This window comes from Centropristis striata, chromosome 11, assembly GCF_030273125.1.
Source record: "Centropristis striata isolate RG_2023a ecotype Rhode Island chromosome 11, C.striata_1.0, whole genome shotgun sequence".
Taxonomy (NCBI): Eukaryota; Metazoa; Chordata; class Actinopteri; order Perciformes; family Serranidae; genus Centropristis; species Centropristis striata.
The window spans coordinates 21,280,330-21,304,408 of NC_081527.1; the positions used below are offsets into that span (position 1 = coordinate 21,280,330).

The window sequence follows — 24,079 nt, forward strand, 5'->3', positions numbered from 1 at the left end:
GCTTTATACCATGGTGTTTCTTTTCCTTTTTTTTTTTTTTTTTTTTAGATTTTTTTGACATATAATATGGTGTTTTCTTTATATTTTTGGACATACTGTATATGATGATAAACACGCTATTATACCACGTTTTGGGGCATTTTTGGAGAAACTACACTTTTATTTTTTTCCACATACTATATACTATGGCGTTTCTTTAATTACATACCATACTATTGCAATGATAACCATGTGATTCTATGATGTGATTTTTTTGCATTTTTGGACAAAATGCTCTTTGATCCTTTAAAAAAAAAACTTTTTTCCAGATACTACTGTGTACTACTGTGGTGAATGTTGTTTCTTTACAATTTTTTATATACTATAATATGGTTTCTTTTGGGGTTTGGGGACAAACTACACTTTTTTTGGACATACGGCGTTTTTTTCTTTCCTGTTTAGATATACTATCGTGTTTTCTTGATATTTTTGGACATATTATACTATGACTTTTGACATTCTTTCGACAAACTATACAAGTAAATAACACACGCAGGAGTCACCAGATACTTTTCTGATAAGTATTTAATGTGTTAAAATTGTTAAAAACAGCTTGGTTTAGTCTCTTTTCCCACAATCATATCCTTCAGTATCAGAGATGATTTGTCCAGGTCAATGCACAGCACTGTTAACAAGCACAATTCTTCGTTATTCATGGTACAACTTTTTCAGTCCGTTGTTCAAAAATGAAAAAACAACAACAAACGAAATAAAACTCATTACTCCATCATGGGAAACAAACAGCACCAGAAGACTAAAAACAAGGAATGGTACAGTTCCATTAACTTAACTTACTGATATCACAACCCAATTAAAACTAAAATAGTGGGAGCACACCACCCAGACATGTTGAGGTGCAGGTTATGCAAATGAACACGTTCCTGGGATGTTTCTGCTTCTCCTTGAAAACAAAGTGATTCCTTTACTTGCATTGTCAATGGAGGGTTTTTAAGACCGCTATGCATGGCAACAAAATGTTAAAAGTTAACAAAATAATAATAAAAAACTAATAATAACTTAAATGTGTTGGAATGAAAACCCCAGGACTGTACCATTATCCAGTCATTCTACAGTATTCTGTATTAACACACTTTAGAAGACAAAGGAATACATCTAAATGAGGCCTGTGTAAGTTATTGACAGTTAAATGTAAAGCTTTATCTCTTCACTTCTTAATGCAACAAATGTTCAGTAACTGTAAAATGTCTCATTTACACTTGAGTGTAAAACCGTTATAGGTCCCTTTCATCTGGCATCAACATGTATCTGTAGGGTTATTTTTTTTGTAAATGCACCAAGAGGGACTAACAATCTAGTCATGCAAACACTTCAGAAGGACACTTATGATACATTAACGAGCTCTGCAATAAAATGTTGCGCTGGATCATGTAAATAGCTTCCAATGTGGAAAGAAAAGACAAGGCAGGATGCAGTTTGGAGAGCAACACACAACACCTAAGGGTGCACAAGTACTTGGACTGTTTTGTTTTGGCTCTGCGTTACAGTACATTTTGAAAGTGCTTCTGATGTATACTCCCTAAAGTAAAAGGGGCTACACTTCCTGGATGTAAACACACCCAAAAACCCTTTAAGCTGAAAATCTAAATCCAGTGTGCTGGAGTCTAAACTTAACCTCCCAAATACTTAAACGCTGCACCAGAAATACATTATTGCTAGGTGAAAATGCTACAACTAGCTGGCCTGCTTTATAATAAAATATGTAGATGTGATACATGTTAATGCCAGGTATTATGAGGGCCTATGATATCGTTATTGTTATGTTATGTGTGCCTTGTTGTGGTCAATTAAGAATACATAATATCAAATAGTTCTACAAAAGTCTTATGTAAGTTTCAAAATAATTTCCTTATACACAGTTTTTTTCTAATATATATATTTTTTTAAAATGGAAAAACTGACCAGTTATACCCTTTTGAGTTTCCCAAATCAAAACAGCTCATAGCGTATGGAACTGACTGGGAGTTTGTCTGTAAACTGACATTGAGGGTGGCGTCTCTCCTACTGCCACACTTTCTTTTTTTCCAGTGGTATGTCGCCTGTGCTTCAAATGCAGTAGTCGGGCTTGTCCTGTAGTGTGAGGAGGAGGAATGATGGGGTCCAATGTCTTCTGAGGAAAATCAATCTGGCACTCCTTTTCCCCAAGCGTCTTCCTGAGTTAAATCCGTGCATAGTAGTTGCGTCGATGAGTGTGTCAGTAATCACAGAAACGGCTGGAGCTCACACCCACTCGGTCCCTTCCAGACAAATAGTTCATTGTTCCTTGTCCCAAACAGTCTTCTAGTAGTTGATGAGGCGCTCCCTTTCTGTACCTTCGTAGCGCTTGTTAGCAGCAAACACCTTGGCTTTGTTAACTGAAGGACCTGTTAGAAAAGGCACAACATATTAGATTTAATTTAAAATTACATCTACACAGCTCCTCCTTCCTATTCACATTGGCTCAGAGACATGATATCCTGCATGAATTTAGAAAAGATTAGACACACTATTCGGGGATCAGAGAATAAATTCTACAAAATATGGCGCCCCTTCTTGGTATTTTATGAGAAACCTTCAACAGTAATTTCTGAGTATTTATTTTTAGTATTATTATTTATTTATTCTCCTCAATTACTATTTTTTTATTAATCCTTTATATATTTCTCCTTTCTCTTTAAGCATTGTTGTTAATTAATTTGTTGTCTTTATTCTGTCTATTTACAATCTTTTGCCAGTGGCTGTATATGTATGTCTATGCTCGGATGTTTGGTCGAGTTGTGTCATGGGTATATGTTGTACAAAAAAAAAATCAAAAATCTTCTCCCTGTACAGTGATTGTTTTATACATACTTTGTCATCAATAAAAAGACAATTGAAAAAAAAAAAAAAAAAATTACATCTTGTTTAATTCGTGTCTTGCCCTTTAAATGTGTGACATCACTGACCGATATAACTGAGCAGAACGGGGAGGAAGATGAGGCCGTGCGTCGCCCCCAGCAGCACGATGGCCAAGTACATCCTGAAGTAGAAGACCTGGAAGATCTGCGACTTGGAGAGCGCCAGGATTAGGATTCCTCCAAACTTTGTTAATGTGATCCCACTGAAAACCTGTGAAAAGGAAACAGTCTCATTAAGTGCCATGTGATGAGGACCTAAATTAATATCAATGTAGAGACAACCAAAATTATTTGATTTATCCTGACCTACAAGCTTGTTCACACAAATACTCATATTACCAGCATGCATCATTTGGTAACACTTTACAATAACCATCATTTATAGATGGTAAATAGACAATTTATAAATGGTAAACAGATAGTTTATTAAAGTTTAATCATCATTTATAAACTGTATATAGGCCATTTAGAATGGTAAATAGAAAATGTATTAATGTTGAATTATAATTTATAAATGCCAAATACCGGTAGATGGTATATTAATTTAAGCTGATAGTTACTTTACCATTAACAAACAATTACATAATCATTTTTAGTTTATTAAGAGTTTTGCACTCATTATAACATTTTTAACACCAATGTTAAGTATGTAAATTAGTTCAAAATGATTCATATACCTTTAAGAAATTGTTTGAAAACATTTAAAGATTAAATATGTATAGCAATTTGTAAATGGTTAATAATTGGTTTATAAACCATCTATAAACATCACTTAGATGGTTATTGTAAAGTGTTACCCATCATTTTTGTAACCCCATAAGATCCTTATTACCAGTGGTGGAAAAAGTGATTCAGATTGTCTACTTAAGTAAAAATGCAAATACCACACTGTGCAGTTACTCCACTACAAATAAAAGTCCTGCATTCAAAACCTTACTGAAGTAAAAAGTATCAGCGTCAAAATGTACTTAGAGTATCAAAAGTAAAAGTACTTGTTATGCAGAATGGACCCACTCAGATTGTTTTATATATTCCAAATAAATTATAATTATTATTGATGCATTTACGTAAGCAGCGTTTAAGTGTTGTGAAGTTAGGGTTAATTTTGACTTTTTAATAAGCTGTTATGTGGTTTAATTTGTAAACTTGTGTAATCATTTTAAATGATCATGTTTTTCATGTTAAATCTTCATCTTAGAAAGTAACTAAAGCTGCCAGTTAAATGTTGAAAGAAAAATATTTGCCTCTAAACAGTAGCTGAGTAGAAGTATAAAGCTACATAAAATGGCAATACTCAAGTAAAGTGAGGTACAAGTATCTTAAAAATTGTACAGTGCTTGAGTAAATGTACATGGCTATATTCCACTACTACTTATTGCTTCTATTTAAAAGCTTCTTGTTGACATACAGAGCTGCCCATGTGAGCCAGGGCCTCCTCCGCCCGCTCCACTCTGCTCCTCTTCACACTGATGGAAAACGCTCGCACAATGTGACTGCAGAACTCCACCGAGATGCCGCAGCACTGCAACAGAGGAAGGACAGGAAACATGGAGATGTTTACAGTGTCTTGCTGCTTTGAAATTAATACTTTACAGTAGTTATCAGTAAGAGAAAGAAAGTCTGCGGATGGCTGTGACAGCATTTTGATCACCAACAATAATGGGGACATCTGAGGACACGGCGGCAACACGAGGGGTCAGATGACCAGACAGACTGTAAACAAGTCATGTGTTCAATAGGACAATCTGTGAACTAACTAAGTGAAGGAGGCAATAAATATAAAAGGAGTCAATACAGTTCAATATATACTTTTTAAAAAATGATTTTAACAAAAGAAAAGTTTTGTTTATTTATGAAGACTTTTATTTCCAGTCCACATTTATTTTGCAGCTCTGTTTATTTTAACCTTTAACACACACACATATATATATATATACATACACACACACATACATACATATATATATATACACACATACATACATATATACATATATATATATATACACATACATACATACATACATACATATATATATATATATACACATACATACATACATACATACATACATATATATATATATATATACACATACATACATACATACATATATATATATATATATATATATATATATATGTATATATATATTTCCCCTGTGTTCCTGTGATGTATTTTACATCAGGGGTGACTGTCAACCAATCATACTTGAAAGTAAATACTTGTTAAGAACGCTTTAACTCTTAATATAGTTCTTATTATCCCTTTCAGTTATATGATTAAAATTGCTAATCCTGCCTTTACAGAGTTACATTATTGAAGTTAAAAAAATAAAAATTATAACTGCCCGTTCACTGAACTGCGTAAAAAACTGAAGTAAGTAAAGTGAGTCAAAGTTGAACCACAATGAAGCTCTGAAAAATCTCTTGAACAATCAGAATTACAACAGACAATGTGGTCAAAAATGGAAACATTCATCTTTGTTTTCACTTTCAAAAGATTGATTTTGGTGCCAGGATAAAATGTTGTAGTGAAATGAATGCTGTAAAAAAGGTTGTGTGAAAGTGTGTTTGACGTTGTTTCTCACCATGACCAGGTTGACGAGAGACACTGCGTTGAGGCTGATGTCCCACAGCCACATGACGCCGAACATGTTGACCAGGATCATGGCGATGGTGACGCTGACCAGCACAGCTGACCACAGCTCGAAGCCCAACAACACCGCCGTCACGACAAATATCGCTGCCAGCGACACGCTCAGGTTCAGAGCGGTGTCGTACGCGATGGTGAGGTACTGCTCGTAAAACACGTAGAAGACGCTGTGAAGGAGAACAGAATACTTTAGTTTGATACTCTTTAAAAACATCTGTTGTCCAGCTGAAATGGACAAACAAGCTGTGACACGATTATATATGGAATGCGAGTTTAACTCAGGATTAAATCAATAAATAAATAAATATGGCCATGAACTAAACGAAGGAGGCAATAAATATAAAGGAGTCAATACAGTTCAATATATACTTTTTTTTTTTTTTTTTTTTTAAAGGAAACTTTTGTTTATTTATGAAGACTTTTATTTCCTAAGTCCACATTTATTTTGCAGCTCTGCTTATTTTAACCTGTTATATTCAAACTAATGGGTGTTGTGGTTGTGGTGTGGTTATTTCACAGATTATGAAATAAAAGTCCCTGGAAATAAAAACAAAATGCCCATTTAAAAATGAATACATATGTATTTCTTGAACTCTGTTGACTTATATTTGTAAATGTATTGCTACATTTATTTCATTATTTCATTTCAAAGGCAGACTTATTTTTGCATTTCTTTCTTTATCAAATATAGACTTAGATGGCATTCAATACCAATTTGCACTGTGATTCATTTTCTGTTTTTATTAGTAGATAGTCATGTTTTTTCAGTATATCATCCTGTAATGCATTTCAATAGAGACTTGTAAGTCAGGTTATTCTAACATTAAACAGACACAAAAACTCAAATTTTGTGTGCACAAACCACATTTTCTTGGAATTCTTGCAGTAATAGACAGGAAGATAAAGTCGGGACTCAAGGTCAACCCTTAGCTATAACGCCATTTATTATGTTTTCTTTGCTGTGTGCTTATCTATGACCTACATAACAGGCCCCCCCCCCCCTTCTAGTACCCTTGAACCTAAAGTTCAAAATAGGCAGAGCTTCAGCTGCCAGTATTTCACCACAGAAAACCAAGAAAACTGAACATTTTTTGACACAAAGACAACAATGATTATGTTATAATTTATACTATATTTATGCTATTATATAATAAACAGATGTGAGAGCTCTACATGTGGTACAACAGGACTTACCTGTAGGCAAAAACTTTGTGGCCCGTGGCCTGAGTGATGTTGTCAGCCAGGATTCGGGCCATTTTTAAAGCCTCTATGTAGTCTGGGGATTCCTTCATTATGGTGTGGTAAGTCATGAAGTACGTGGCTCCGACCCCCGTGTCGTCGGGATAAAGGTCAACTGCTGTGGCGTAGGCTGCATGACCGCTGAGGGGAGAGAGGGGAAAATTACCAACCACAACGCAACGGGAATACTGTGATGAAATATTCTTAACAAAACAAAAGAAGCAGAAGTTAAAATAAAAGTATTCAATGACATGTCATGTGTTTGCAATAAAAACATGCTGAAAAGTTTTCAGCAGAGCTATAAAATTACCCTTTTCCACATTTGATGTTTGGATTGTCTGACAGAAACATGGGTAGAAACCGCATGAAGTCCTCTCCTTCTGGCCTTTGTTTTCCACTGGGAGTCATGGGCCGACAGTGTACACAGGAGGGATTTACCACTGGAAAACAATATCAGGGATATGTTCATCTGTGTTACCAACGGGGTGGGAAAAATATACAAATGTGTTCAGAGTCAATCCCATGAACTGAAAACAACTGCCCACATAATTGCACAATAAGGTTTTTTGTCACAAAATAAAAATACTTTTAAACACTAGTATAAATACTAAAAATCAACAGTATAGGTACAGAATAATGCTTGTTTTTTTTAAATTATAAACTTGTTTACTAAATGTTGAAGCACCAAGGCTGTGTTGACCTTTTAATGATATCAAGGCACATCTCTCCTGACATTGCATTTTTTTTTGATAAATGCATTGGCACAATTTACCACGTCATTTTTTTTCTGTTTAATGATTTCTCCTTTCTCTTTTATTTGCTTCCCACTTCCTCAAACAAACTGCCTCTTACGGACACTCAGATGACTCTCAACTGTACACAATTCATTTTATTAACTACAGATCTTCTGACCGTTATAAAACTATGAAAACTTGTCATTCGTATTGTTTAGATAATGTAATACCTGAGTTTTGCAAAATACTATGTTTTTTCCTTTAACAAAAATTATACTTATGTTGTGATTTGTACTGCCATAGATTATCCTCTTTAACACCATTTGTTCCACTTCAAAAGTGGAAAAAAAAGATCCTGGCAAAAAAAAAAAAACTGGCAAAAAAGTCAAACAGCAGCTTGTGACACAGGGATCACAAGACAAAGGTTCAAAGAATGTTGACATTGGATTTTTTTAAAAAAGTACCAGAGGCATTGCAGAAAGCCCCAGTGCTGTTGTAGTATCGACAGCAAGTGGACTGCGGCTTCACCCAGTCAAAGTAGTCATCGAGCCAAGAGGAAGGTGTGAAAGCAATAGTAGTGCTGAAAGAAAAGGAAAAGTTAAATTAAATACAGCATTTATAATCATTGGTTAGATCAGACTGGCTTTTTTTGGAAACCATGAGTCTGAGCGAACTAAGATCACATGTGGGGTTCCTCAAGGGTCCATTCTCGGGCCGCTTCTATTCAACATCTATATGCTACCGCTAGCTCAGTGAGGCAGCTTTCAGTTATTCTGCTCCTCACCTGTGGAACAAACTACCTGTAGATCTGAGGTCTGCCCAAACGGTCAGCTCCTTTAAATCAGGACTAAAAACACTATTGTTTACTGCAGCGTACTCTTAACTTTAACACTTATCTGCTCTACTCTACTGCCCTTACTTTTTAACTACGCAATGTTTGACTTGTGCTTTTTATTATTTTATCTCTTTTTTTTATCCTGCTGTATCTTATTTTATCCTATTTATATTTTTATTTCTATTTCCCTGTTTTAATTGACTGTTTTTACTGTTTTCAATTGTGTCTTGCTGTTTTTAATGTGTATTTAAAGCACTTTGAATTACCTTGTGTTGAATTGTACTATACAAATAAACTTGCCTTGCCTTGCCTTTTTTGCTTTCGTGACCTTCACCTAATCTGAACTCAGAAGTTTTCAGATTCATTCAAATGTATGTATAATGTTATTACAATTAAATCATTTTCAAACAGGATATCAGAAACGTATGCAGTTAAACCACCGTGATGTAATCTGTTCACTGCTCAGACTTACTAGTTGCTGATGAGCGAGGCAGTATAGACCTGCTGCACCAGAGAGTTGTTGTTACAGCCGACTCCGCCACACACCACATTCTGGCCCTCTGGGCTACTGTAGTTTAGACCGTCCTCCACCACAAAGTACACTGGAGCTCCAGTATGGAGATACATGCTGAGGTTTTTAAAGTAGTCCAGCACGTACGAGTCCTAGATGGTGAGACAGGTTGTCAGAATTAGGGTTGTAAAATTCTACAGTCAATCTACAGTCATGGAAAAAATGATTACACCCTTGTTTTCTCTAATTTCTTGTTCATGTTAATGCCTGGTACAACTAAAGCTACATTTGTTTGGACAAATATAATGATAGCAAAAAAGCTCATCAGAGTTTGATTTAAGAGCTGGTATCTAGCCATTTTCCATGGTTGTCTTGATAATGATTTTGGTTATTATCAAGAAAACCATGGCAATGGCGAGATATCAGCTCTTAAATTAAACTCTTATCAGATATTTTTGTCGTTATCGTTATAATGGTCCAAACAAATGTAGCTTTAGTTGTACCAGGCATTAAAATGAACAAGAAATTGAAGAAAAAGAGTGGTCTAATCATTTTTTCCATGACTGTATGTATGATAAGGTGTAAAACTGTGCATGGGAAATATCATGAATATATGTGAAATAAAATGTAAATAAAGGGGTTATTTGCTCAGGCTGTTTTTACCAATAAATAAAAGAAGATGTTAAAAATTAAAAAAAATTAAAAAGAAATTTTGTCAGAATGCACACTACTTGCATTTTACTGAATTCTAGTCAGGATATACCTCCATGAGTACAAGAATGCAAGCCAAATGTATTATATTTTATGAGGAGGACTGCTGCCAAAAAATAATGTTACGGAAACTCAAATAATTGATATTGCTCCATGGTCAAATGACAGGAGCCGCAAAAGAAACTGCATCACTGATCCCTGGTAAGTGTTATTACAATTATTATGATTATAACCTTCTACTTTGCCAACATCTATTAAAAAGATTTAAGCACAAGCAATCCATGCACACGCAGTTATGATAACGGTGCAAAACACTTACATCAGGCATGGAGAGTTTCTGGTCCAGTCCAAGTTGGACTTTATTCACCACAGCAATACTGAAGGAGAGCATCCCCACAAACACTGCCACCTAAACAAACATGATCATCACATAGTCAACAACCACTTTAATCTACTCATGGTATCCAACTGAATCAGCACATTAAAATAATAAGTACTTACTATGATTGGTCGCACCCACTCCTTGAGGACAAATGGTGCAAAGACTTTCTTGAAAAAACGGAAGAGGAAGCTGTCTGTCTTTGGTTCCTGACCTTCCGGAAGCTTCGCACAGCAACAGATGTCGAACCGATTACTCTTTAAAACACAACAGATAGAGCATTAGATAAGTGCAACTGAGGCCCCGTTTACACGAGGACGATTGCGGGTAAAAACAACAAAGTATTTTATCGGAAGGGCCTTTCGTTTAGACAGTGACGCCGTTTTCGGGACTTAAAAACGCAAAAATCTGAAACCACCTTCCAAAGTGGAAAAGTTAAATCCGCTCCGCCGTAGCGTGTCCGTCTACACCAGGGATTCCCAAATTGTGGTGCGTGCACCCCCAGCGGTGCGCGAGCTGCCACTAGGGGGTGCGCGAGATGAAAAATGTAATGGCGGTCTGATAATTACACAATTACATTTTTCCCCCCACACACAATAAAGACGTGTAAATAAACATTTCCTTTGTAAAATCAAAAACTGTAATATTAATTAATAAATAAATGTTTAAAATGTTTAAAATCTATTTAAAATGCACTTCATCTTAAAATGAATCGTAGAAGTTATCTTCTTCCATTTTTCCAACCTGTGTTATGATGACGGGGTTGTTTAGCTCCACAGTCATTTAAACTTGCTGCAATTTTTGTTCAACGTGGCTCAAAATTTTATTACATTGTCCCCGACTCATCTGCTTTCTGCCTCTGATCCTGAGCCTGTCATCATCCTCTTTGCTCTTAAAAGTGGAAGCTTGTTCATAACTGTGTTGCATTATATTGGAACTGTGTTTCAGGTTAATTCAAATGTGAGAGCACATTGTTGTGATGGTAATTATTTTATTATATGTGTGTTCTGGTCATTTGAGCATGATTAAACATGCCGCCTTTAATATGGCTATAAAAAAGCTTATTGGATTTTTTTTTTTTGAAGGTGTGGGGAATTGGGGGTGCATCAACCCGGTTAAGACATAGAAGGGGGTGCGCGGCTCAAAAAGTTTGGGAACCGCTGGTCTACACTGCCAAGACGCAAAACTCTGCTCAGATCTGCTCACGTCACGTATGTGTTTACGTCACATACATGCTCCAGTACAAGAAAATAAACAAACATGTGGGATTATTTCCATGCGTCGGACCTTCAAGCTGCTCTGACAGCTCTAATAAACTTACAGGAGTCTTTCCACCAAATGTACAGGATATGTACAGATAGTATTAGTGAACAGAGAAGGATCTGTAATTACCTCTATCACATTTTGGATGCAGCAATTCGTCGGAGGCGAGCCAGACGGCTTTGGACGAGACCTGGGAGATCTAGTGATGGTGGAGAACTTTGTGGAAGGAGTAGCTGATGAAAATGTGTGGCGTGAAAACTTCTGCATGCCCAAAGATGCTCTTATCGCTTTAAGTGATGCCGCCTGGCTGCATACAATCCAATTTCACACACTTTTGCTTCACCGTATGCACGCAGATTTCCTTCCTAAAACGCTCGTCTAAACGCGGAAGAAAAAGTCAAGACGCAACGCCACTTTTGCGTCTTCTGTTCAGACCGTCATCATGTAAACGTAGCCTGAATCTGGAACTAATTTGAAGCTTGAAACATGTACTGAAGAAAATTGAATGTGTCATTATTCCGTTAAATGAGCTAGTCCAGAGAGTGGGAGGATGGAAATTTAATCACATATTTGTGTGTATCATTTTCCCAGTAATCCCTCTGTAACCTCTCCAGTATCATCACATATTTGTGTGTATCGTTTCCCCAGTAATCCCTCTGTAACTTCTCCAGTATCATCATCTATGTCACAACCATTTCCCTTCAGTCTCACCTCCTGTCTCTTGGCGTCCAAACCGAGCAAGCTGACAAAGCAACTGATCTGCAACAGGAAATCGATAAAAACAGCCAAGCCAGCAAACATAGAGAAAGTCCTCACTGCAGGCATGTTGGACAGAGCTCCTGCAGAAGAAAAAGTCAACAGTTTTATCAGCATGTGACTCAAAAGGAAGCTATGGCACTTTTTGTAGCAACTGGGTCAATCCTGTCCACAAAAACCATTTCCTTTCTTTATTTTCGTTTCAATTTAAAAGGTGGAAGACTATAATTTAGAATATTTACGGTTTAACATTGATTGTCTACATCAGGGGTGTCAAACTCTGGCCCGCGGGCCAAATTTGGCCCACAGTTTAATTTTATTTGGCCCGCAAGGCAATACCAAATTATTATATAATTATTGTACTATAAAAGCGGACCTGCCGGTATTATACGGCGCATTTACCGCTAATACTAGATTTATTATTGTTATTTTATTTTTAAATGTATTAACCTGTTGAAAAACTTTATTTTGATATTTAAATCAGAAGGATGCAAATAGAAAAGAGGCATATGATTTTTATTTAATTTTTATTTAATAAATTAATGAAATTGATGTGTTTTTTATTTGAAAATTGATTTTGCATGTCTGCACTATTTAGTTATATATTGTATGTTTATAAGCGTTGCTGGTTCCATATTTAATGTTAAAGCAAAACATGTTTGGTATATATTAAAAGGTTTATTTGTTCAATGTTGGCCCGCGATTTTATTCAAGTTTTACATTTTGGCCCATCGTGTATTTGAGTTTGACACCCCTGGTCTACATACATAGTGTATTAAATAGATGATCAGCTTTACCCAGGAAGAAGGCCACAGTCTCAGAGAAGGAAGACAGGAACATGCTGGGGGCAACGTCTCCAAGAATACGACCAATCTGCTGGTGAAGTTCCTCCTGGGGCATCCGCTCATCCCTCTGTTCAGAAACACACATGGAAGTTGCAGGTTTAACAAGTTTCATTGGCATCATGCAAAGAAAAGGTAAGATCTCTTTTTAAAACTCTGAACCCCACAACTCACCAGCCAAGTGAAAGGTGTTCTTTTAAAAAAAAAATGCCAAAATGACACTATTTATCATAGCCAGAAACTGTAAAAACAGAAACTATTGTTGGAAATTTAATTTCTGACGCTCACTGAATGTATTGTGCATAATCAAACACTTCCATCAGGAGAAATACAGAACCTAAGCCTAAAATAGTGATATTTCATCAAAATCACTACATGTCTCACTGAACATTTTCCCCAAGAATAAACTGTTCGCACTAACCAGATCCCTCAAAAACCATGACATTGAGAAGCCATGAATGACTCGATTTGAGACCAACACAAATGTGACAAATATTCAGTGAAACCTTGACTGAACTGCAGGCTGTTTACACACAGCAGAGAGGAGATAAGAGGGTTTGTATGGAGGTTGTAAAAATGTAAATAGTTCAATATGTATAGCATGTGGAGCAACCTGGTTTTTTTTTCTTATGATTTACGGCATTATAACTGTGCTATATTGCACAAAACACACTGTGAGTTCATTTTGAGTTCACCCTAATTCTAGCCATGATTGTGCTGTTTCCACAGGGGTGCAGGACTCGTATATTGCAGTGAAAAACAAGGCCACAGTAAGTAAAATGTGACAGGAGCAAAAAAAAAAAAAAAAGCCCTGAAACCTCTTGGGGTTCTGAGGGTTAAAATAAGACCTACATGCAAGACAAGATCTGCCGCTGACAAACAAAATATAACACTTTGATCGATTGCGTTTGGGGACGTTACCTGATATGTTTGTACTATAATAAAGATGTTGTCCACTCCGACAGCCAGCACCAGGAAAGGAATAACTTCAATCACAATGAGGGTAAGGGGGATGCCGAAATAGCTGAAGATGCCCAGTGAGGAGGACACAGAGGTGAGCACAATCAGGATACCTGCTATACCCAGAGAAATCTTAGAGTCCACCTGTACGGGCAAAAAGATAGAGGATCAGTCATGTTTCTTTAGCTGCTCCCTTTTACGCTTCATAAGTTGTCAAACACGTTGTGCAAGTTCTGCTGATCAAAGCAGTTTACCAAGCTCTAACGTCACAGACAAGAAGGGAGTTACATTGCGTAATGATGGACAATGAGAACAGACACATAAGGGCCAAAAAATGCATGATACTGATACTAATTTAGTCTTACCATCAATCTCCTGAAGCTGTTGATGTGACCCAGGGCCAGAGAAATGTAGATGAACATGATGGCATAGCTGACTACTATGGTGCTGATGTCACTGTCGCTCTCTCTGTCGATCTCATCTTCAATACTCCTCTCTGCACTGAAGGCTATGGTCAGGTTGGGGTTGTTGAAGTTCTTCATGAATGTGATGAATCTGAAATGTACACAAAGAAAGTCCATTGAAGGGGGAATGTTAAATCATTTTCAAGTTTGCGCTTTTTCTCATTTTGGGTTTTTTTAATTTTTATTTTTTTAAACTTTCTTTTTATTGAACATTTTAACAAACATTTTGCATACATCTGGTATACATAAATCAAACCCCTCCAATAATACATCTTCAGATTACACTTGCCATCTTTCATCTTGGATCAGATATAAATTAACTTTACATTTTTATTCACTCCAATAAAATTGTGCAACTGAAATAGTAGTCATCCAATGTTATCCAAAAATTATGACTAATCAAACAGCAATTTGTTCCAGTGTGGCAAAATTTTAGAAATAAAAAATAAGCAAAAAAACAATAAAATAATTATAATAAAAATAAAATAAAAAAAAACATAACTTTTCAACTTCTGTAGCTACGAACCAGGGTATCATTTGGGGTTTTTATGACAAGTTTACATGTTTTAATGCTCAAAGTGTACATTATTTTCCCATCAATTTAAGTGCCTGTCACTTTAAGCCCTGCTCTGATTGGGTAGAGAGCTGATTCCTACCCAGTTTAAAAGACAGTTTTTAAATACAGGTTTTGTGCATTTTCCCAAGGTTTGAGCATTTTGATATTTTCACATTATTTATATGGCAACTAGACCTGTTTAATAATCGAAAAAGACATGTAAATCTCACTTTTTAGAATATGGGACCTTTAAGTAAATGCAAAGATACCATTAACATTGACTTTTGCTCTCTAATGGATTGTAGAAACAGAACATTGTCTCACTCTTTCTCCCATGCCAGAGCTTTGCCCAGCCTGACGGTGTCATTCAGGTAGTTGTTGATTGGGAAGGTGATCACAAGAGCAGTGGCATTGTTGTAGTTTGTATCTATAATGCAGGAAAAAATATGTTTATTGTAAAAGTCACTTAAGCAATCGTGAGTTTCCAACCGTTAATTACTGTTATTGAATCGGCAGTTACAGCTTAACATTCACTTTGGTGGAAAAACAATAACAGCACAGATAAACAGCAATAAACTTGTAACCTCACTGCTGCACCAAAATGATTATATTGCTTATATTGTGTTGGGCCACCGACCAAAAGAGCTTTTTTTTTTCTTTGTGCAATATAGGAATAAACAGAGAGATTGTAAACAGATTATGTAACTGCTGTAAACAGAAGAACTACCTATGTTTTCTACTTCTCTGCCTACTAAAAGTGTCAATCCAGCTCACCATCGTAACCCCCAAGGGCCAGCCAAGGGAATACGGGGCCACCAAAGGTGCCTAAACAGGGGTCGTGCAGGAGAGTGGTGTCATTGAGGGACGCTGGTGCACTGTGGAAGAAAAACCCAGAAGAGTTAATAGCCTGAAAGCCATTTTTAGATGAGCAATCACATCAGCACAGGTTGCGTGACCACAAATGAGGAAGTTTGATCGAGCTATTTTAAGGAGGCACACACACAAACAGTTCTTAGAAAATGCAGATGCTAGTGTCTGGAGAAAATAGATTCTCGTGAGCTGCAGGTGTTCGATTTCAACACTGATGCATTTCCTTTTTACTACAGCAACATTTCCTAAACCTACAACAGATTCCTGCTTGCAACTAATACAAGTCAATAAGAGTGCCATGAAAAAAAGAAATGAACCAAAATCACCTGACACAGTAGAGGAAGTGGCTGTGATAGTCAGCGTAGACAAAGAAGTCGTCTCCTATGCTGTGGTCGAGCACAGCATGGCTGTTCTGGAAGTAGTTTAGGATGCTCAAGATGGTACAGTTGTTATTGTACGGGGCCAGCGGGGCCAGGCAAATGTCCTTCAGAGTGACGTTTTGGCCCTCGTATGTGGCGACAATGCTTTCAATATCAAGCTGCAGATCTAGCACCTGATTGGTAGAGGTTGGAAAAAATGAAAGTAGAAAAAGAAAGGAGAACCAGTAAACCACAGTTCTCGAGACGCAGCTTCCCTTTACATGCCAGGTTTCATTCTAATCTGGTGACAGAAACAATCCTTTTTTATACAAAACACAGAGCAGCCTGGAGGATAAAATATTGCTCACCTGGTGCAGGATGTCTTTGTCCAGGATGGCTCCAAATGGCACGTCTGATCCTCCAAAGTATGGGGAGTAGATGAAGGTTTCATTTAGTGGAGTGGTTATGATGAGCTGCGCAGTTCTAAAGAAGGGTCCGAAGTGACTGTCAAAGTAGTCTTTCTCTTCACGAGCCTGACTAGTGGGAGAGGACCAGAGCTCAACGGGGTCTGTGGTGATGCGCATGTAGACCAGGCCCCCCGAGGCGGCGACCACCAGAATCAGGCTGCCCAGAAGGACCACAGAGGGATGGCGCACACAGAAGGAACCCCAGGTGCTGAAGATGATCCGCAGGGCATTCTCGAAGCGTTCGCCCAAAGTTTCACAGCATGTTGCATTTACTACACGGAGGAAAAGACTGGGAGTTAGCTTAGCAACGATACAACAATGTTAGTTCATGCATTAAAACTAACAAAAGTGAGACAAAACATTTCATTTGCCTCATGCATTATAATACCTTGGTTAGGATCATCACTGTTGAGAGACAGTGGGTTATTGCTGTCCAATATGGGGCCGTACTCAGACATGATGGTCCTTTTCCTGGATGCACAAACAACAACATCAGCAAATTTGATATTGACTTCTAAAGAAAGCATCAGAACAGAATCTGAATATTTGTCACTGTGAAGAGTTTGCAGGTTTGCAGGAGCAGTAGAAACTGATTATAGACCAAAAAGCTTGGGAGAAAATCATCCGAATACAAATGCTCTTTTAATAATCAAGTTGGGTCTTTTCATAAATGACAACTATATTAATTATATTATATCTTGAACTTATTCTCATTATACTTTGTCTCGTGGAAACCCGTCTGCATTTTAAAACTCTGCTTTCAGTTCAACATCGATAGTCTACAGTTTATTTTTAGGTTAAAATCGAGAAATGCCCCTTCAGCTGTGGCTTTTGAGCCAATTTGCCCTCTTTTAGGCTTTATCCTTAATATATTTTGAACTAAGCTATACATTATATACAGAAGATCTACTGTACTCTATTATGGTGTAACTGAATAATACACAGTTTAGTATTGTGTACAGTTCAGACGTCCATTTCATTACTTTATAGTCATATTATAAATATACAAATGCCATTATGATAGTAATCTAAATGCGAAACATAGAAAAATTTAAACAACAATAATTGGCTTACAGTGATCAGTTTGAGCTGGACAGACATGATCACTATACGAGGTTTCCACTGTATCACACATGAAATACACCACATACAAAAAAATAAAAATGAAATAAATTAGTTCAGTCCTTTACCTGTAACACCAAGCTCCCAGTACAGCTCCAACAAAGATAAGCAGGAAGGCCATATAAGAGATCCACATGATGACAGTCATGGCATCGAGACCCAGGATTGTCCAGGGAGGAGGGATGGGGGGAGGTACAGGTTTGGGTCCACAGGCCTTTGCGCAGTCCTGACAGGAGCAGGGACCTGAACCGTCCTCCAGACCTTCGGTACAGTCATATGTCTTGTTGTTCATGGGAGTGTAACCAGATACCGGAACATCTGGAGCAAAGAAACAGCAATAACAGCACAGTGAATTAATCATACAGAGCAACAGGCAAACATCTGTTTAAAGATCATGACCTTATATATACACTACCGGTCAAAAGTTTTAGAACACACCAACTTTTCCAGAATTTAATTGAAAATGATGCAGTTTAATGTCTCAGTGTACTCTGAAATCAATGCACATTTGCAACATTTAAAATTCTTTATTGAGCATGATAGTGTTTTGAAAGTAAAAAAAAGATTCAAAATCACATTTTATGTTGGACTAAAGGACTAAAAAAAGACACAAAATGACCAAAAAAAGACACAAAATGACAAAAAAAGACATGAAAAGAATTCAAAAATGGAAAAAGGCCTACTTGTATAATTCTGAAATGTACATTATTTTTCAGTTTTGGTTAAGCTTACCTTTTTTTATTTACCTCTGGCAGTTCACCACTTACCTTTGTACCCTTTCAAGCTGTTCATTTGACTTGAACTGCTTGAATTTCAATAAAAACTGCAAAAATTGGGGTGTTCTAAAACTTTTGACCGGTAGTGTATATAGAAGTATAACAAAATAATTTACCTGAGAATATTGGGATGATAGGAAAGGGAGTCTGTCCGTTGTTAATATCAAACATATACTGGATCCAGTTGGTTGCATTGCAGTCACTTGCATCCTTCCCACACAGCAGCGATAAGGCCTTCACGTTGCTGGATGGTGCCTGCACGTCCTTACAGGCATTGTACATGGCTGAAAAAGTTACAATTTTATTATTCTAGGGTAAATCTTAACATTTTTAATGAAGTTAAATTGCCACTCCCTACATTTTTGATCATAACTACAAAAGTTATGACCATTAGTCACCCACAGAATTACACAACAGAGAGCATGACTAAATTTCTAAGCTCAGAAATGGTGAAAGTCACTCAACAGATGTGGCATGCCATGAGAATAATAAATGTGAAGCTGCTTTTCATTTCTCGTTGAGAGCTCACCATGAGAAAAATTATTTCCAATATAGTACTGCACTTCCAAAACATTGTTGTCGTCGTCGATCTTGGTGGAATTCATGAACTGACTCTGGTGAGGGCTGCATGTCAGCTCACAGAAGAGGTTCATCAGGTTGAAGAAACAGGCGGGACAGCTGCACACATATGTAGAGAGCAGAATTTTAAAAATGAAAGTGGTTGTTGCATAGTTTACAGAATAATAAAACAAGTTAAAGTTTAAGAGTGTAGAACATTTGCATGGAAAACAAGGCAATAATAAACGCAGTGAAGTAAATAAAATCTACAGAGATAAGACAACATGCAAACTCTGTCTCACAGGCTAAATTACTGTTTTAATTTAATGATTTCACAGTCTGTCTCTTACCCATTATTTGGAACATGGAAGGCATACGTGCATGTTTGAACAACAACATAGAACATTGGAGGAGCACACATACTGACAGATTCAATAAGGGGAGACACTCCTATTCTTTGTGTTCAGAAACTGAGAGAGCATGTCATGTGCTTCGTTAGTTAATGTTATAACTGCAGTGCGTACCGAGACAGGAACTGAAGGGGCAGCTGGAGACTCCCTTTGAGAGTGTGCAACTGGTCAACATCACAACAAAGGCTTCGGTTTTCATAGTCATATCCAGGACAGAGCTCCTGCAAGTAAACACAAAGCGTTTAACGTCAGTTTGATCCATTTTTGTAAAAAAAATTTACAGCACCGCTGAGATGCAGAAGTGTGTTGCAGAAGATTCATTCAAGCATCAACTGTCAGCAATTACAGGACAAAAATATCAAGATCCTGTACGTACCGTGAGAAGGTCATAACCCTCGGGTTGTAGCGGTTGGGCAGGACCAGTGTAGTTGCAGTTGTACTTTTTTCCAGGCACCTTTACCGACTCTCCACACTCACCGTACCACACACAGTGCTGGGCCTCAACCTGGCAGAAAAGACAATGAAAACACAGTGATCATCTGTGCAGTGTGTTCACAGAGCAAATTAGTTTTTTCTGAATCTGTTGAATCTTACTGATAGAAGCTCACTTCTATTTTTATCTAGCAATGACAAGAACAAGGTCTTGGCTGCTTATCAAAGACAGATAGCCAAAACACACTGGGAGTTACTCTGAAGGCTTCACTGGACCATGTGACTTAGTTTTGGCTGCTCAAAAGGACATGGCAACCACACCATATCCAACCCCCCCACCCCTTTTTTTTAAAACTTTTACCAAACTTAACTTACAAAATAAATTAATGGGCCTACATTTTTTGGCTGCGAATATTAACACCACACACATACACACACACACACACACACACACACACACACACACACAGAATTAATATTGACATATATTTTGCCTTTAAAAATATGATTTTCATTTTATAACACTGTCCTAAACTATCAATTCAGATTTCAAGCCTAGCTTGAGATAAAAGCTGTACCCATCTTTCTCGAGGTTTTTACATATTGCCAGGTTAAACCTCTTCTTATGTCTCAGTTCCCGTGTTTCTAATATCTCGTGCTTCATATCTCTGAAAATAATAATTTCACTTCTGCAAAAATGTTTCCTTGCGAGTGTGCAGTTGAAGAGTAAGCCTTATAGAGACAGAGAGTCAGTTTAGTCGCATCGTGCCCTTCCATTCTGACTAACTTGACATTCAACGTCAAAAAAGAAGGCCAAAGAAAGCAGAAGTGTGGTCAGATTTGTGGTTAGCAACCGAACACTCAGACGCTGTTGCTTTGGCTACAACCAAGTTCAATTTGAGCGCTTGAAACATTTGTTTTGAATCCGATGTGCGAGAGAAAATATAGTAACATACTACTATATTAAAAATTAAATATTTATTACGTTTATACAATGTATAACTTCTGCAGTCATGGTTTTCTGTTATCTGTCTATTCAGCATCAGATCTCTCACATGTTCTTCCTTTGGAGGGGAAGTTCATTCACTTACTTTAGTACACACAGTTTTATGAGTAAGCCCAGTGTCACACTCTGCCCTACTTATGCCTTGTGTGATTGAGTTCAAGGGCAGCTTTTGCATGTCATTATAGCTGCAGTTTGAGTTTTATGCAGCTGCAGACCAGCTCAGGGCTCTATACAGTCCATTACTTAAAACTAGATGTAAGATGTTACTTACTGACTTGTTTCTACGGAGTAAGAACCAGCAGCATTAAAGGTTCATTTAGAATGGTTCATTAGCATAAGATAAACCTGATGTATGACCCCCAACCCCAAAAAAGAAATTGACACACAAGTTTCTGTAAAAGCCATTGTGCTTCACCACGCCTGTCTCCAACTAATCAAGACTTTTGCCCCTACATCATCCTTGTTTTTTTTGTTTTTTTTACCAGGATGCTGATATCTTATCTCGAAACAGTAATGATTAATCACATTAAGATCTAATGTTTTTGCATAGTTTCGAAGTAGCCCTATGCTTTCTAGTGACTGGCCTAATTATTAACTCATGAATACGAATGCAAATAATGCAGTCAAAGGATCAGAGAGACCACTGATGACAAGCAAGTGAGTGAGTATCTACATCAGATTAAATCAAATTAAATGGATGTATCAGGGACATGTGACGTAGTTTTTTGTCTGGTCTGTTTTCAAATGAAATCTTCACCAGAAATACCCCAATGGACGCGTTTCACAAAATGTAAATAAAAATAGAAATGGAAATTAAAAAAAGGTAGACCTTGCTTATCACACTTGTTTGCAAACCATTCAAATTTAAACCTTTATTCTAATCATCATCATCATCAACATCATCATTTTGAAGGTAAAACCAAAGGATTGTGTTCTCTTTTCACAAGTAATGTCTATGTACCTACTTGCTTATGCATTATTATTACTATTTTAAGTCTTAGTGTTATCCTTTAACACTGTTGTTTAAAAAGAAAATCACAAACAGTCAAATGGTCTGTTTTATCTGGATACTTTGTAAATGGAACGAAAGATAATTTTTAAAAGGTATAAAAGGTGGATCTTGTTGATATTGTGTATTACACCATTATATCAATAATTTAGTGAGACCTTATTTATAATAGTCATCATCAAGGTAAACCGAAAGAACTGTGCTCTTTTCCGCTATGTAATGTCTATGCACTTCCTTGTTTATGTATTATCATTATTATTATTATTATTATTATTATTATTATTATCATTATTATTATTATTATTATATACCGTAAGTTCTTATTTGTATCCTCCAACACTGTTGTTTAAAATTAAAAGCAGTCAAATCGTATGTGTTTTGTCACAATGACTACTATCTTTACACCTCGTAAAAACAAAAAAGATCATTTTACATGTATAAAAGAGATTTCATCCTCAAAGCTGTTACAGTCAGATTCATTTAATTTATTATAACCCCTAGCTTCCAAGCCTTTTAACGTTGTAGAGTAAGTTGCTAACGTTGCACATTTTTGATTTGTGAGCCATTGCGAACCGATAAACATTAACATTTAGTTCAACAACTAAATAAGATGGAATAGGGTGGGGTTTTCAATCTGTGAAGACATGACAGTAGGAAACGTATTCCCCTGACTTTAGGATACAACCTGTATCGTCCCTGCGGAATGTCAATGCTAACGTCTGTATGCTCATCCATTTTCGGTTTTCGCTAACGTTAAGATGCTGTTTGCTGTTTTCAACAAGTATTATTATTGCTAGCTAGCATGTTAAGCCAACTGTTAAGCCAATTACTGTCAAACGTTATTCTTTCCCCTGGGTAAAAATAGGAGTACAGAACCCCAAATAGGTAAACTCTAATCTTAGTTTCGCTAGCCGCCTCAGATAAACACTGTGTTAGCAACGGCTGAGTCATGTATAAGTCACGAGAAGCCGGCCGTTAGGTTACACTTACCCATCGGAAAGGTCCTTCTGACAGGAGTATGATGTAGAAAAGTGCAGATAAAAGGGGTTTCCCTGGCAGAACTGCCATCCCTCTCACTGAAACGATCGAAGCGAAGTGACAGTCCACTTCAAGTTTCGCAATCTTGTTTATGGTTTCTTCTTCGTCGGTTTATTTGTTTGGGGCGGAGACAAACTGTTGCCTCAGTGCTGCCACCATATGACGCCGAGGGCGTACTACACCCTGTGTAGGTCACCCTGTTAAATAATCGCCTAACTCATTTTTTCAAGTTTTGCAGGAAACACAAAAATTTCACCAAAAGTGTAACATATGACATTTATTGATCATTTCACTCAAAAAGGATGTAACAAAGGATGGATATTGGCATAGTAATAACACTGAGTGTAAATTATGTAACTTATGTAAGAGAAATAAATGACTTAGGCAATTTTTGAACATGCCTTTGTGACTTAAGCAAGATATGGTAACACTTTAATTTGAAGGTGTCTACATAAGAGTCAGACAAGCCTGTCAGAAACATGACATGACAAGTATCATGAGCATTAATGTTACTTTAAAGTGTCATTAATGTTCATAACACATCCCATGTCATGTTTATGACACGCCCATGTCACTCTTAAATATGGATAAAATCACATGATCTGATCAACTGAGGATGTAGGCGATTTTTCCAGAACCCTTTTAAAAAATACTTATTAATGAAATCAAAACAGTATATTTGGCTGTTAATAATTGATGGGTGCTCTTTTCCATGCTGGTCTTGGTTAATGATTTGTTACTTTACAAAAAGAATTCGGGAAACTGACAATCAACTAATCAAAACATACCAGAACAATTCTAACTTTGATTGTTGCTTATTTAACCACAACTTTTTCAAGTTATGGAGAAAAACCTTATATTTGAGACCAAGTTTTCGGGTGATTCAGATCTAAACGTATCAATACTTTCCCTAAAAATTATAATTTTTAACCTACAGCCTTTAAATGATCATTACAACTTCATATATAAATAGTGTGCAAACCAAGTAAAACCCACAAATATTGAACACAAACTCAACTATAAAACCATAAAGTCTAACCCCATCCTTCATAAACCATAATTGATTAAGTAAATATAGTTATTTCTAAATTAACCATGTTTGATTTAAAGACTCAAGTTTTAATTGAGTCAAATCTTCTGTGTTGGCAGCTCATGTTTAATCTGAAAATTTCCCCTCAGGTCAACATTTTAAT

General features: G+C 36.7%; 1 protein-coding gene across 1 annotated transcript; it reads right to left on the reverse strand.

The window, feature by feature from the left end:
• Positions 1-546: 546 nt before the first annotated feature.
• Positions 547-22,972, reverse strand: npc1 (Niemann-Pick disease, type C1). Its single transcript, XM_059344665.1, has 25 exons — positions 22,839-22,972; positions 19,778-19,906; positions 19,516-19,622; positions 18,963-19,111; positions 18,550-18,717; positions 17,726-17,975; positions 16,924-17,006; positions 16,437-16,807; positions 16,036-16,262; positions 15,614-15,714; positions 15,164-15,266; positions 14,185-14,374; positions 13,781-13,963; positions 12,815-12,929; positions 11,973-12,100; positions 10,121-10,255; positions 9,939-10,028; positions 8,870-9,060; positions 8,027-8,142; positions 7,139-7,268; positions 6,784-6,969; positions 5,525-5,756; positions 4,342-4,455; positions 2,982-3,144; positions 547-2,420 (listed from the first exon to the last, which is right to left on the reverse strand). Exons 1-25 carry the CDS (start codon positions 22,914-22,916, stop codon positions 2,338-2,340), a joined length of 3,822 nt encoding a protein of 1,273 aa, XP_059200648.1. The 5' UTR covers positions 22,917-22,972; the 3' UTR covers positions 547-2,337.
• Between the last annotated feature and the right edge of the window lie 1,107 nt (positions 22,973-24,079).

What these genes read in the sequence shown, in the direction of transcription:
- npc1 (XM_059344665.1), bottom strand. Translation starts at nt 22,916, where the DNA reads ATGGCAGTTCTGCCAGGGAAACCCCTTTTATCTGCACTTTTCTACATC. An exon ending in AGGGTTATGACCTTCTCACG is followed by an intron (nt 19,623 to 19,777) that starts GTACGTACAGGA and finishes GTTTACTTGCAG; the next exon opens with GAGCTCTGTCCTGGATATGA. An exon ending in AGTGGGTGCGACCAATCATA is followed by an intron (nt 10,029 to 10,120) that starts GTAAGTACTTAT and finishes ATGTTTGTTTAG; the next exon opens with GTGGCAGTGTTTGTGGGGAT.